General features: G+C 43.3%; 3 protein-coding genes across 7 annotated transcripts in view; 1 reads left to right on the top strand and 2 right to left on the bottom strand.

Annotated features, from left to right (window-relative positions):
- Positions 1–181: 181 nt before the first annotated feature.
- On the top strand, positions 182–1,631 carry LOC105697712. Its single transcript, XM_023431987.1, is given in 6 exon segments — positions 182–714; positions 786–938; positions 1,024–1,043; positions 1,045–1,139; positions 1,223–1,359; positions 1,361–1,631. Coding segments are annotated over 6 exon segments (627 nt in total). The 5' UTR covers positions 182–549; the 3' UTR covers positions 1,418–1,631.
- Positions 1,632–1,947: 316 nt separating this feature from the next.
- LOC105697711 (pyruvate dehydrogenase E1 component subunit alpha type II, mitochondrial) lies at positions 1,948–5,597 on the bottom strand. Of its 2 annotated transcripts, XM_012421303.2 has the most exons (7): positions 5,398–5,597; positions 5,233–5,250; positions 4,728–4,964; positions 4,430–4,648; positions 4,097–4,345; positions 3,773–4,021; positions 1,948–3,413 (listed from the first exon to the last, which is right to left on the bottom strand). In XM_012421303.2, the coding sequence occupies exons 1-7, from the start codon at positions 5,446–5,448 to the stop codon at positions 3,228–3,230; spliced, it is 1,209 nt and encodes a 402-aa protein (XP_012276726.1). In that variant the 5' UTR covers positions 5,449–5,597; the 3' UTR covers positions 1,948–3,227. The 2 variants fall into 2 exon arrangements, with proteins under 2 accessions (XP_012276726.1, XP_012276727.1); XM_012421304.2 differs by lacking the exon at positions 5,233–5,250 and having other exon boundaries at positions 5,398–5,595.
- Positions 5,598–7,101: 1,504 nt separating this feature from the next.
- The window catches only part of LOC105697665, a 70,530-nt gene continuing 62,358 nt past the window's right edge, over positions 7,102–15,273 (bottom strand). For 2 of the 4 annotated variants that reach the window (XM_012421195.2, XM_012421194.2), the window contains 3 exons: positions 15,149–15,247; positions 14,389–15,042; positions 7,102–11,039 (listed from right to left, as the gene is read on the bottom strand). In XM_012421195.2, the coding sequence (XP_012276618.1) occupies positions 10,725–11,039; positions 14,389–15,042; positions 15,149–15,247 (1,068 nt within the window). In that variant the 3' untranslated portion in view covers positions 7,102–10,724. Of the gene's footprint in view, positions 11,040–11,071; positions 13,380–13,640; positions 15,043–15,148; positions 15,248–15,273 lie in introns of those variants that run through there. The other 2 variants (XR_001103866.2, XM_012421196.2) reach the window with 2 other exon arrangements.

Below are 15,273 nucleotides of genomic sequence, written 5' to 3'. Positions count from 1 at the left end.
CCTTATTAACTGCAAACTTTACAGTAATATTAGATCATTTTTTCTTAAATAACAGTTTCTGAATTTCATTCAATTTAAATTTATGGCGGGAAATTTACTAGTTCATACTTCCGGTACTATTGATCCAGAGGTCGCTGCAAACACTAGTCTCGAAGAATAACATGCGAGTGTCAGCCCCCTGCTGCCCATAAGCAATCTCCCAACTCATCTCTGTGTTAACGTTGATTTAAGAATGCAGTCGGTAGCTACATGCAATGACAACCGACAGCAAAGGGTAGCACTGGGTTGCACAGAGCAACGAAGGGGGTGTAGTGCAAGTCAATGTTAAGAGATATTAATGAGAAGCATATGTCAGGTTGTCCCAAGTTGTTTACAAGCTAATGGACAACAAGAAGAAAATAAAGATGTAAAGTTAACGAATATCCTTCTTAATGTAAAAGGGAATTCACTAACGGAAATTCGGTTAGTGAATTCGTAGTGTTAGCATTTGTCGTAAAAGTGAGGTTAGACCGTTTTATACAACGGCACCTATCTGTCACGTAAAATAAAATGGCAATAGAGTTTTTGATAAATAGACTGAAGGCCGTTTTTGTACTTCTATTGGGCGCATTTAAGCGTGCCTTATGTTGTCTTCGGAGAAGACGAAGATCGTCTTGTGATTCGGTACCCCTCTCTGCGGTGGGAGTGGTGCCTAGTGTTGTAAACAGCTCCGGGGTAAGCATTTGTTTATAAAATCTATAAGCAGAAATTCTTTGGATGACATATCGATATAATATGTTGGTTAGGATTCAGATCAATGGGAACACTGGGAAGAAAACCCAGTCATTGTCATTCCAGACAAGCCACCAAATATAATACAAACCAAAATCGAGCAATATCGTCAACAGATATCCAATCCGGCGATACCTCCAGATGAGAATTCATTAAATTTCTTTAAGGTAATAAGTTCTATAAATAAGAGTCCATAAATCCCACAGCATAGAAGAATATTTGACCGCAATATTTAATAATTAGTAATTGTAGGACATGACTCCAAAAATAACCAAACACTCGAGTGCTCATTAAGGAGAAAAGTGGGACTGAGCCTAATAACGGTACTTCAAAGTTTGCCGTTTCTATTTATATTCATCCTGTGCCTGTGGTAAACACACAGTTTTAAAAGATATTAATTATTAAAAATACTGAAATTATTTCCTGTCATATTAATCTTATATGTATCTTTAAAATAAACTAGGTGAATGAGAGGATAACACCAGTAGTTGGGAAGAAGAAACTATTAAAGAATTTGGAGACCCAACTATTGCGTTAAGAAAGCAAAAACGAAGGGAAAGGGAACAACGTCTATTTGAACAACAACAAAAAAAGAATGAAGCGTAACTTCAGACCACAGCCTTTAGGTGCAAAAATAGGTTCTTGATTCAATGTTGCATTATTACCGAAATCAATAATTTAAGTATCTTAAAAAAATGCCGGAATTCTTATTAAAAATCTGCTAGCTGGCAAGATTAATGGTGGTAAGTGGAATAAGGAAATAGTATTGTCTGACAATGTTAATCATTATTATCATACATGGACAAGTAATGAGTCAAAAGAAAGTAAACACAGGTTAATAAAATTCCACTTCGGGGTAATATTGTAATTCATCTATTTCTGTATGTGTGTAATTCCAGGATTTTGTCCAGTCGATTTTACGACTGCCTTGATTGTGAGACAATCGTCACCCAATACTGATAACTTTTATCTGCACCATCTTAAGTCAAAATTAGCATTTTCACAGAGTAATCAAATTGTGCCTCCCTGATTAATGAGGCATAACTAAAACTCCATTTTGTAGATAAATCTTGAAAATACGTTTTATAATACCCCAAACCACTGAAGCACGTATGTAGAAGTGTTATAGAAATTAATTTATAAAATAAATATACGTAAATGATTAGAAAAGGCAACTAATATTAATAGATATTTAATCCTTGTAATTTAGAAGGTTTACATCTGATAATTATACACTGCACCACGGTGGTCACATCCACTTAACTTTGAAGATACTTAAAATTGGTTACATGATATTGTACAGGTAACTACCTTATTTGTTGTATGTACAATTTTAAGCAAATGGCATATTCAGTGGTAATTTCAACAATAAAAATCTCGCGCACGCGACAACCATGGCGTTCCCTACATTTTGTACTTACTTTTTACCTAGTTGCTCATACAATTAATTACCCGTTAACATTAATAGGGAAAATAACTATCGATGTTAAATCCTTCCATTCAAAAATATTTAAACAGTATTCAACAGAAGTATGACGTTTCTTTTATACTAGTACGCGAACTACATGTTAAAATGTATCGCTTAGTTCTTGAATTGTCAACTACAAAATGTTATATATGATTTAACAGGCAATTTACATATACATATGTACATAGATATCCGTTTCATTTATGTGGCATATGCCACCTAAATTTCTAAGCGACCACACGCGTTCGCTATTTGAATGACCTCACTCGAAATTATGTAGCATTCCTTGGCACTTGGTCCTAGGATCTCGTCAGCATTTTTCAATAGCTGCTAAGCGTAAAAAGCTACTCCAATTCAGAGATATATTAAAACTAGGCCACTTTCGAAGAAATATGATACAAAGAAAAATTGCATAGATCACGTTCCATAGGCTCAATCGATCGGTGTTCGTAAAACAGTTATATGAATAAGAAATTGTAAACGTTCCACAACAGAATATCCACTCAGCATATAAAACATTGTATGCATTATCTTCGAATGCTTATCCTACTTTTCTATTCAACTTCCCGATTCAAAGCCTTAAAACAAATGTAGAAAGATACTTCCTTTTATATACATTACATGCAATAAACACATTCTGTACATTAAGAAATAATTGTCAAAATTCCATATTTCTTGAATAATTCTAGAAAAATTGTGTATCTTATTGCCCAATTTTTTCGGTTTCTTGTTTGCTAGCTGTTTACAATACCAGTATTGAGAAATTCTTTGTACAACGAATGTTTATGGCCTTATTTGTATCTCCTTGTGGCTATTCGATTAATCGACTATTTAGCGTTATTTCGGCATTCGCCGTCGTCGATTATCATCAAGAAGTTTGCAACTGTTGCAGTGCCGACGACGAGCTTGGGAAATGTCCTCCAAATAAATACTAGGCATCCGAGATTTAATCTATAAAGATTGAAGTTTCCTAATACGATCTAAAGATTCAGGCGTTAATCGCAGGTCCTAATCTGGCATGAGGTAACGGGTTGAAAGGCGTGACGTTACGAATTTCCTTTTCTAAACAATTCACGTATATATCGGTTGTTAGTTCTGACAAAGGAATTTCTTTGTCTGCCTTGGCATACTTTACAGCATCGTCGATTTGTTTCCTGATGTCGGCTTCCAATTTCTAAAACGAAAACGGACATGTTAAGATAAGTTTTAAAAGTACAAAAATATTTTATATGTACCAGATATTTCATTAATTTTCTGAATGTCTGAATCGAAATTACTTGAGACACAACCTGTGTGTTTAAACTACAGTATGTTTTAACATATTTGTTATAGAAGAATAGCATACATTAGATAATGTACCAACTGAAACGGTATTGTTAATCATACGGATACACAAAGTTCTAAAAAGAAATTACAAATAAATAAATAAATATGATATTCAAATGGTAAAAAGCCTTTAACCCTGAGAAAAAGCGAGTTCTGACAAATCTCACACATACGATATAAATTAATGAACATGAATATTCAACAAACCTTGAGCTCCTCCGTTGTAACAAGATTGGCATCAAGAATTCTCTGTTTGAAACTTGTGATGGGATCGCGTGTTTGACGCACTTCTTGAATTTCTTCTCTTGTACGATAGCTAGTTCCTGGATCTGACATACTGTGTCCGCTGTATCTGTATGTCATAGCCTCGAGGACAATGGGACCTTTTCCAGATGTACAGTGATCAACTGCAAACCTGGCACCTTCTCTAACAGCCAGCACGTCCATGCCATCAATCTGTCAAAATTGAATGATTAGTAACAAGTGTTTTATAAGACATTGTTTATATTCATGTCAGCAAACATTTCTCACCCAAATTCCAGGGACATAATCCCCCCTAGTATAGTAGTCTACACTGGCAGAGGCACGTTCTACACTGGTACCCATACCGTAACCATTATTTTCACAGACGAAAATACAAGGAAGGTCCCAGAGTTTGGCCATGTTATAGACCTCAAATATTTGTCCTTGATTAGCTGCACCATCACCATACAGTGCTACGCATACTCCACCGGTATTCATGTACTTGTGAGCAAAAGCGATACCAACGCCTAAGGGCACCTAAAAATGAAGCATATTTTTTCATGCCTTTCGTGCTACAATTTTGAAAATGACTGTAATCGCCAGTTTGTAACTCGGACTGACTTGTGCACCAACTATGCCATTTCCTCCATAAAAATTCTTGGCATACATATGCATAGAACCACCTTTTCCACGAGCGTTACCAGTTTGTCGCCCCGTGAGTTCTGACAAGACACCAACAGGCTCTACACCCATTAAAAAAGTCCAACCGTGTGCACGATAAGCAGTTATTACCGAATCCTGGGGTCGAAGAGCTGCAGTAATTCCAACTGCACATGCTTCCTAAGGAATAAAGTGAAATATCAATATATACCTCCAAATGGGTACTCAATTGTAATAAGTGCATTTACAACAAACTCACCTGACCAGAGTATAAATGACAGAACCCTCTAACGATTTTCTCCTTATACAGATTACCAGCTGCCGTCTCCATTCGTCTAACAGTGTGTAATTTTTTATAATAAGTTAATGCATCTTCTTTCGTCAGTTTAACTTGGTTTGATGGCCCACTTTCCAGTTTATGCAAGCGAAAGGGCTTAGTTTCGAAGGTTGCTTCAGTTGCATAATTATTCTTTTTATGCAAGAAAAGGGAGACAATCTGAAAAGTCATACAAGATCAGCGATGATTCAATTATAAAAACGATACGTCATAGCCTATCATAAAAGCCAATCTTGCCCTTTTGGAAAATGAATTTCTTTTAATCGCACGGACAATCTAATCACAACTTTCCCAATTCTTTGATAAAAATCCTAAGGACATGCAGAGTAACGGAAATGCAAAAGAAAGAACAGAAACCTAAAATGTACAAGTCCATGGCTAGACAATCTAAGGACAAGTATTAATCCTATGTCCAAAAGCCATTTACCTTGTTCCAGCTGGTGAACTGGTCAGGAACCAGACAGGAAAGAAAGAGCAAGGAATTAATTTAAGCGCCGGAAGATCAGATCTGGGCGGTAATGTCAATCCAAATGGCTGGGTCGAGGTAAAGGTCATTCGTGGAAAACGGAGTCTTTTGATTAGGTGCACTTACGTTTCGTTGGGTCGCCCGCCTGCCAACGCTTGCTACACAGTTGGGAATCATTTTTACAGCTGCAGCACTACCTTCGACGTCTTATAACGGGGGAAAAAAATTACAGAACAATTCCCCGTAACGAGCGCGCGTGAATGTGAAGGATTGGCGTGGGACTCGGGGCACAGCGGACTTTTAAAGGAGACGGCAGCGCGCTGGTGCTGGTATACTGTGCTCTTCGTAGATGCTATCTCACACCACTTTATCACGTGCCTTGCTGTGCAATATCTGTATACGCGCTTCGATGGTACACAAGCATGTAATTTCGATTTCGTAGTGTGACCGAGCACGTGGCGGAAGTGAAGTCGATCGCTGATCAAAATCAGCGGCAACGACACATATTTACGTATTTCTTTGCGCATGCGCTGGAAACAGGACATGTTCGTCTGACGTTAACTCGACACCGAAGGCAGCACAATATAGAGATGCAGGAATCGCTTCAGAACGTTTCACTATTTCATGCATCTTTTATACTGGTAACCAATGGTAATGAAGGTTTAAATGAATGTTCGACAGTGGACCACCAGAGTGCGCTGCGTCCCATTTTCTGCTGAAATTACGTATATACGACTGGCGATACTATTATTAGGAACGATTGTAATCGCAGAAGGACCCTGTAATTGATATGTTCCTCGATACGCGATTCATCTTTTAATGGCGGGGGGGGGGATCTAACCCGCTTCCCTAAAGATATTTTTCCGCGTTCAGGTATTTCCATCTAAATACTCTGAAACTTTATAAGCGACAGTAATTCATCGTCCAATTCAGACTAACGATTAATGTTACATCCATTAATTACCAATATTCAAGCTTTCACGATTATTTAATGTTAAAATAAACTCACCTGATCAGATCATAATTATCGATGCAGAATGTCCAAACAGAAGTAAATAATGACACTCAATTGCAGTAGCATTCGACAATTGATCGCAATTCGTAAAGTAATTCCTGAATTTCAATTTAAAAGATATTTACGGCTGAAATTACATTTATTATGCATTAAAATTCGAGCTCTCTCGATTATTTAATATTTGAAAATAAACCCACTCAATCAGTTCATGATTATCGAAGCAGAACAGCCCCGGAAGAAGTAAATAATGGCACCAAATTGCAGTTACGTCCGCCGATCAGACGCAATCCGGAACGGACACCACGCTTATTCAGTTGGTACCATGGTAATGGTAATATTGTAATATTCGAACCGTATCCCACCAACACGAAGAAAACCGTCATGCCGATTAGAAACCCGAGGGCAGCCTTTTCAAAAGGCACTGGTTTAATCGTCGTTTTCGCAGGTCTAAATTTACGTTCAAACCACCAGAATGTTTTGCGCCCATCCAAGTACGTTACACAACGTTGCACACAATTGGTTAGGGATTGGGTACGCGAAAAATAGAAAATCATTCGACTCGTTGTGTCCCCTTTGATCGGTCGATCATGACTTTGTTCGCAAGTCAAAGTTTCCACCTCGAAGAGCCGCATGGAAAATTTATTAATAAGAAAGAAAGAATAAAGTAAGACAACACGTCGCTCTTAACGATGCCCATTAAAAATTAATCTATTGTCGAAGAATATCCCTGTACGTGATGAATATTAGTTTCAATAAATACTGAAAATTGGCATCTCGTTTAATATCATTCGACGCAAAGACGGCAACACCCCTCGATCAATGTAATTTCACTTTATTATTCCTCGTATCATATATCACGTTATCGCGCGTTCGTTACATGTGTACTGTATTTACATTAAAACTATTTAAATATTCCGCGACGTCGTTATGTACAATTGTGTATCTCTGCGATCGTGGGTGTACCGAGTTAAAACGATAATCGCACAATGACAATACGTCCCTACCGTAGACAGAGTATAATACAAGGACGATATAACCGCCCCGGCGAGAGAAGCTGCCGAATCGCGTGGCAGCTCGTTCCTTCTTCATCGTTCATTTTTTTTTGTTCGCTTCATCGTTTGCGACATTTAGTCGTTAATTATAATATAAAAATAATAGCCTCCAGTAGGCAGCGCTGAAGGCTGCAGAGGGGCACCAGAGTTTACCGGCCGCGTATATTCATCAAGTTACGAGCGTTTCTCTTGCGATTCTGTGGGTTTTCCTCGACATCGTTCTCGGACGAAGGAAAAAGATCGTTGCTAACGAAAACCACGGGTACACGTCCGGTTTTGGTCTGGCTTGCACAGCTCCGTGATATTTCTCTCAGGCACTAACATAATAAGTAATGTCCTTCAGTCCTATCGGCTTAACTAATTTAATCACATATTTGTCTTTACAGCTAGATCACAGGTTACACGCTGTGACTGGCGACTCGCAACTCGTCGCCCTTCTTTATGATTACGATTAATTAAATTGGTTGAAGCGAGGAACTCTGTAGTACGTGTAGTATTCGTAGAATTACTCTCCGAGTAACGGAGAATCGTCCTAGTGGCCCAAGTTCGGCCAAACTCTGTCAAAATGTGAGTAGCGACTAAACCGTCCTCACTCGATGAGATTCAATGTTCTCTCCTTGTTGGTAATGAAATTGGAAAGAAATTTAGAAACTTGGTAGAGTTTCGCGCCAAATGTATCTAATAACGGAGCTAGTAATAAAGTATTGCATTAATTTGAAAACACTAGAGACTATGAAACTATAACTCTTGGGGCGAATTTTGATAGACTTAACTTCTGCCTAAAAGTACTAATTTTCTACCGTCATCCTTGTAACTAAATTTAATTACATTCGAAGTTACCGATAAAGTTCGACATCGATCACTTCATTGAGTTCGGACTCTATTGACGATAGTATTAATAAATTACTAAAATGAAAAAATGTTCAGGAGAGAAGTGTCGCGTGAGGAAGGTTTAAATGGTACTATAAGTTCTTCTCGTTTCATGTTCCCAGACATTTCGAACATAGGTGCAGCTTATTTCTTTGACAAATACTTCCTGAACAAATAGCCTTGACGATATGACCCATACAAATATTATACCTATACAAACACGTATCGTGAATACGTTAATCTCATTAAATCATCTATTTTATCACCAACTGGTTTAATCAATATCAGACCAGAAAAGGTAAGACCAGTCAAGCTCGTAAAATGGATGGTTCCTCGAGCCAAATTCAGTCAAGAACTCCATGTTATTTTTGTTTTGTTTTTTTTTTCTTCTACTAAACCTTGACTCTCCAAAACTAAATTCGGTCCAAAGAACCAAGTATCCTCTCTCTACCCCTGAGATTATTGCACTTATTGCCAAATTGGTCAGCTCGTTACATATGCCAATTATTTAAGTGATTATTTCATTTAAACGTATACATCCATCAAGGAAACATTTGTCCTAGAAACACGCCACGTTATTTCACCCTAGTCGATATTACTTCTGTGATATGTGAGATTGACAAAGTGTCCGATCATCGGCCGACATAATTTACGGGTGGCCAACAACGCGAAAGCAAAATTCACTCTTGTCTCATTCGGTACGGATTCACATACACTCATACGTAATTACGATTACAATAAAATAGGCACGTGCCACCGCTAAATAATGCAATAAAGGAAAGTGCCGTAATCACAAAACAACGCTACAATAGTCGTGTACAAATACAAAGTCGGAATACAGCGCTGTCATCGCGAGAAATGCGCAAAGTGGAATGAATCACTTCTTCTTTTTCTTTTTCTTTTTACGGTTGCCGTTCCATCCGTAGGGCTTGCATTTCTTTTCCGCTTAAGAGAAACGCAAACGAATCGCCGACGAATCTGGTGTCGCCCAACAAAGCCTCCATGTCCAGCAATAAAAGTCCTAACTAAATCCGAATGTATAAAAACGCTTGATATAAAAAATGGCGACGAGGGGAGAACCGAACCTAATGAGCTTAATGAACTATTCCATGGCGAATTAGTTTTCCGCAAGTCTTTTAACATCGTATTTTAGTGGACATAGACGAGCTCTGGAGCGATGCACCTCGAAGTTATCGAGGACGCAGAAAATTGGCTATTTCACAAATTTCGCACAATTCCCAACATACGGGGATAGCCTAGTGAAATAATCGTAACATATCTACTAGTCGTACAAAATGTAAGATGCGGATAAAACAGTCAACCGAGCCCTGGAAACGCAAAAGGGATTAATTATCAGCCAGCGAGCGTGGACCAAGTAATTCGAAGTTTGCCGAGCAAACTCATTCTTGATATTTATTTTCGCCGAAAAGGAAAAGAACGATAACGTAAGTAAGGAATGCGCTCCCGTTTAACCCTTCGAGCTGTGCAAGATCATGGACGGTTTTGAATGGACCGTCAATCGCCATCGGCATATTTCTGGTTACCATATGAAAAGTCACGTACAAAGGTGCGAAATGATCATACCGTCAATAAGAACTAAACCTTATAATTGAGTGCATCTAAATAAATTGAAAAAAAAAACGAGAAGACAATAAATTTCCATTACACGACTTTTCACGTCTAAGTCACATAACTAGAGGCCAATATAAAAGAAAAATCTGAAGGAAATGAACTCTCACATAATGAGATTACATAGAGAAATTTGGTGCTGCTGCGAAACTGAGAAAGGAACGTGCACGACTCCCTGAAAATTCGTCACTGAATGTGAGAATCCAGTATTGATAGATTTTTTACAACCTTTCGTAGTATGATTTACCATTCTCTGATGGAAACGGGATGACACTTGAAGCTTGGAAGGATGAAACTCGACTTATCCACTTTTAACGATCTCTTAAAAAGAAAAAATAAAAGAAAAAAACGAAGTATAAAAAGATATTTCTAAATTAGATGAAAATGAATATTACACATCTACCTTGACTGGATACCGAAAAGGATGAGTTCGTAATAAATGCTACATTAAAAAGTGGATATGGCGAGTTGCACCCTGCCCCGCCTCATTCAAACGAATCTCATTCAGAGTCTTGTCAGACTTAAATGGAGATTCATCGGTTGAAAGACTCCCCATAGACCGAGTAACTAATTCAGTCCTGGAAAAATATCCCCGTGGCCACACCAACCATCTCTAGACTATCCGTTCACCGATTCCGACGAGGACGTTACACGAACGAACTGGAGTCGCAAGAATTATTCTAAAAAAAAAGGAAAATCTATCCAAAATCATAATTCATCTCTAAGACGGATCTGGTCACATTGAACGTCTGCGACCTTTTCTACGTACATTCACGGGTTCACAACGAGTTCGAGGTAATGAGAGTTTCCGAATTTCCGTGCAGTGTCCGATCGTTTAGAGAGACCGATTAGTCGAATTATGACAACGGTTGATTAATCGCAAAAATTTATCCTTCGCTGGAAATAGGGTGGCATTCCAAGGAATCGCAGTCAGCCAGCGCCTCGCCCCTTCTGAGAGGGAATTCGTCGGTCAGGAGACTCTCAGCAGGTATGGCAGCCGAATCGATGCTATCAAAGTACCGAGGTGGCCAAGCAGAACTGGTCCTGAATCGTCTCGTGGGCGATCCGATGATGAATTCCACCCTGGTTGATCCGGTGACCGACGAAGTCTCCTGATTCAGCGAGTCCGGGTACAAGGACGAATCGCTGTGCCGGAAGCTCCCACTCGTCGAGCACCAGGAACTCGGAGGACCGGTGAATCCCTGAAAAATGTCACAAATCATAGTTCATACCCTTGGTCACGATCCATCCTTCATCGGCATCCCATTGCAATAGGAGTGTCCGATCGGATGCGTTCGTCTACTATTTTACAGTATTTAGAGAAGAAAGATACCAGCTGACGAGCGTGAAATTACGGCAACCCAATTGCACGAACGTTAACTTCGAGACGCTTAGAATGTGCTGTATTTTTTCATCCTATTTTGAAGGTCTACCAGAGAGGTAAAAACGATCCAGGAGTGCCGAAGCAGCTCGTAAACCCATCGATTGCGCAGAGAAAGATAGTAGGAGCAGAGAAATGTGCTACCGTGCCTTGGCCGCGGAAAGATGGCGATCTTCATACCTGAGAAAGTGTCGGAGTAGCGGAGACGTTTTGCGATTGATTTACAAAAATTTAATGGATTCGATAATTGAATACGCTACCGCAGAACAGCCTAGTATCCGACATCTCTCCAATTTTCCGATTGGACAATTCCCTGGATCGGTTCCAGCACCATGTCCGTAAACCAACCGAAGGAACGTGCCCAAACCCATGATTTTTTAAAACTTGACAAATCTTTTCCAGATCGTATTTTATCAATTTTTCAGAATATCAGCCAATGGTGGAGATATGTTGAACACGATTCGGAAAGAAGTCAACGCTGCCGAGTAATCGACAATTGGCAGCAGTCTGGTCGTAAATTTGCTTCCGTAATGCGGAAAGCCACACGAAAAGCGAGCGGCCGACCTAATGAACAGTTGGACGAATTAAGTGGCGGTCGGAAAATGACCGAGTGCTCGCCGTGGAACCTCGTGCAACGCGACCAACAATGAAACGTCCGGATGTTGGCCAAGCGTAACCTGAATCGCTACCCCTACACGCGATTGGCGGCCTTATAAATCAACATCGGCAGAAATGGCCCTGCCAAGAGGTATCGGTGAGTATTACCATCAATAACGGGCGATAGCCCCATCAGGCCGGGACGTTTCGACAAAAAAGCGACGGGGCACGCTTAAAGATAAGGCTGTAAATCAGATCCCGAGTCGTGTACCTCCGTCTGCGCGGTTAGAACGAGCAACGAGTCGCAGGCCAAGCAGTTAAGCGTGTGCTCGAGATTCGCATTTTTCTCCCCTGGGCGAGTCGGGCGAGTGCCACCGTAACTCATTCCTCTAACTCGCGACCACGTCCAACGTCCTTTCGGCGAATGCCGGCAAAATAAGAGCTAACTCCAGCAAATGAAACGGCGAACTTATGGAAAGGACTCGCCAGGCGAACATCGAACGGCTAGGACGAGATCGGAACATGACGAGGAGATTGGATTCGGTTCCTGGTAGCTTCGGCTTGTAGGATCTCTTCGAGACTCGAACAACTTCTAGCCGATCGCTCCGAAGAAATTACGGATCAGCCGTAGATAGGCAGTTTTAGGAGTACCCTTAATTCGTCGTATCTTCGTTGAAGGGTAAAACGGAGCCGAAGAGATTCCCTCGGAAGTGAACTTCGAGGCCGGTTGCAGAAGGCGAAGCTACCGGGAGCATGGTGTGGGAATTTCGTGGTGTTTGGACTGGTGGTAAGATGGGATTGAAAGCGTTATGAGCTGCGTGTCGAATGTTTGGACGATCGTCCACGTGCAAAGAGCAACGGTGCCAAGAGAGAGAGCGGGGTACCAGAGTGGCGAACCGAGGTGGGGACCGGCATCGATTATGGAGGAACAAGTAGGCGGGATGGACGTTGATGATGAGATCAGCCCCTTGCACGGCCATTATGAGCGGATACACGTTCTACGGCTTGACACTAAGTGGTAAAACAAACTACCTCTACTGCCATGCTACGTTTAACCTCCACACAGCAAGGGGAAGCACCTGGAAGTACGTACCTACGTGACCCTCGGCAGCTACGGTCAGGAGAATATCGCGATTAGTATCGTCGACCGAACGATCCGTGACCCTCCCGAGCACCGTTTTCGAAATCTGCGCCGGTAGCGTCAACTCGCTCCGATTCCAGGGGAACATCCGCGGACGAGGTGAAGCAAACGAGGCTGAGGACTTTCGATGGCTGGAGAAAGTCCAGGACAAGGGGCTCTACGCTTCGTTTGCTTCGCTCATCGGGCTTCGCGTAGCTCTATCAACGAAAACGACCACACGAAACGCCGGTCCCCTGGTCGATCTCGCGGTTACACGCTCGCAAGAAGGCGTCGAATCGGTACTTTCTTGCCGGCGAGAGAACAAAGTCGCTTCATGGTAGGATGCGACGTGGGGCGGTCGCAGATTTCTGGAAACGGTGCCGGGAGCTGGACCGGTAGCCAGATCCCAAGGATCGCCGGTCCCCTTTTGCAGCCTCCTTTCGGCTGTAAACAGAAGTCGAGGGGAAGACGATTAGGCGAGCGAGGCCTAACGGGTGACCAGGTACCTACTGCGAACCTGGAACAAGTCGGTGGGCGAGTCGACCAGCTCCTCGAATTCCGTGCGTGCACGCATGCCGGGTCCAGTCGGGTGGGTTCTACCGCACTACAGGTGGGAAGGGTCAGGGCGAAGATCAGCGGGCACCAGCTCACCACATCCAAGAGACAAGCGTCGAAGCAAATGATAATAAAATAAGCATAACTTACGAGAAACCGACGGACGCGCGGAGGGGCCTGTTTCGAACGCACGCTCGCCTGCGCTCCAGATCGGACTTTCGGTTGGTTCGGGCGGTCGGTCGGTCGTCGGATACGACAACGAGCGGTCGATGCGACTGTCGGATCGTCGGTCCAGCATCTCGATATCGGTCGGTAGAGGCGTGTGTACAAAACGGAAGAGTGACAGAACTGAGAGATAGAGAGACGGAAGTCGCCAGTCCACAAGCGGCCGGAGGACGGTGTCTTCAGGGTGGGCCCGGCTCCTCGGGGTCCTCGGCGCTCGCGCACTGGCGCCTCGAGTTAATCCTGGATGGTCACGGGGAGCTGCGGACGAGGATCGGGACCTCGGGATTCGGGGCGGCGTTTAGTCGAAGCCGGCTGCCGAGTCTTCGCCATCCGAGACGAAAGTAGCAGAGTAGCGGTAGAATGGATACGTTACCGTGTTACTTGCGAGGTCGGAGGGACGGGAAGAGGGGACGGGGTTGAAACGGAGGTTAGGGTGGCACGTTAAGAGCTGGGTCCTTGCTGCTAGGGTGTTATCAACGGAGGAAGAAGTAGTCGTTGCGGTACTAGCGGCGGTAGCGGCGCCTCGGCTGACCCGTGGGGTGGGTCACGGGGAGGGTCGAGGTTAGAAGCGGCTACGTATCTCTAAAGAGCGTTAGGCCCGGCTCTACTAGGTCTGACCGTTAGACAGGGGTGACTTCAGCAGGTTCCAGAAGAAGTGCCTTACGGGTCGTACCTTGCTGGTGTCGGTATCGACGGGAGGTCGGGCTAGACTGTGGGATCGGCGAGCAGGAGCAGGTGGTCGCCGAGGAGGAGTCCCGGAGGAGGTCCCCGGGTTGCCGGACTCCAGCGAGTCTCGGGTGCGGGACAGCGAGGAGGATTTGTTTAGGGAGTCTCGACTGGAATTATTGCGCGGCAACGACTTGTTCGTCGTCGTCGTCCCCGTCGCGGTCGTCAGGGATTCTCGGCTGGTGTCCTTGGGCCCCTTCTGTAGGCTCTTCGTCAGCGACTCCCTGCTGGAGTCGCGGGCCTTGGACAGCGACTTGCCTCCGAGGCTGTCTCGACTAGAGTCCCGGGGAGGCCTCGTCAGGGACTTGAGCGACTCCTTGCTGTCGTGTCTCCCGTGAGTCGGAGGCTTCGGGGCGGCAGCCTTGGTCCCGGGAAGCGGGATTCGACTAGGGCGACGTCGGGGGGACGGCTTCACCTCGATGGCCTGATGGTGGTCCCGGGCCGACTCCGTGCTACTTCCGGGCTCGAGACCGCTCTGCTCGCATCTAGGCTGCTCCGACTCCAGCTCTGGCTCCGTCTCCGTGGGAGCTCGTTGCTGAAGTCGCTCCAGTACCCTGACTCTCGCGCGGGTTCCCTCTAGCTCGATGTTTCTCTCGTCTAGCTGTGGATCGAGGGAAATCGTCATTCGAGTCAAGAAACAGGTGCTTCTATCATGGCGACCTAGACGCCCGTCGACGTTCCTACGACTTTTAGCCAACGCTACCAACCTGGAACCGCAGGTCGTCGTTCTCGTCGCGAACCTTGTCCAGTTTCTCCGAGAGGGTTTCCGTGCTCTTCTGTACTTCGTCCAATCGCTTCTGAAGGACCTGCAATAGCAAGATATCATCAGAAC

This window comes from Orussus abietinus, unplaced genomic scaffold, assembly GCF_000612105.2.
Source record: "Orussus abietinus isolate OABI.00-Male unplaced genomic scaffold, Oabi_2.0 scaffold206, whole genome shotgun sequence".
NCBI classification, from domain to species: domain Eukaryota; kingdom Metazoa; phylum Arthropoda; class Insecta; order Hymenoptera; family Orussidae; genus Orussus; species Orussus abietinus.
This window is presented reverse-complemented; position numbering and strand designations above follow the sequence as displayed.

Coding starts and splice junctions, on each gene's coding strand:
- LOC105697711 (XM_012421303.2), bottom strand. CDS start 5,448: ATGATTCCCAACTGTGTAGCAAGCGTTGGCAGGCGGGCGACCCAACGA. Junction 4,022..4,096: donor ATTATGTCCCTGGAATTTGG/GTGAGAAATGTT, acceptor CAATTTTGACAG/ATTGATGGCATGGACGTGCT. Junction 3,414..3,772: donor TTACAACGGAGGAGCTCAAG/GTTTGTTGAATA, acceptor TTTTCGTTTTAG/AAATTGGAAGCCGACATCAG.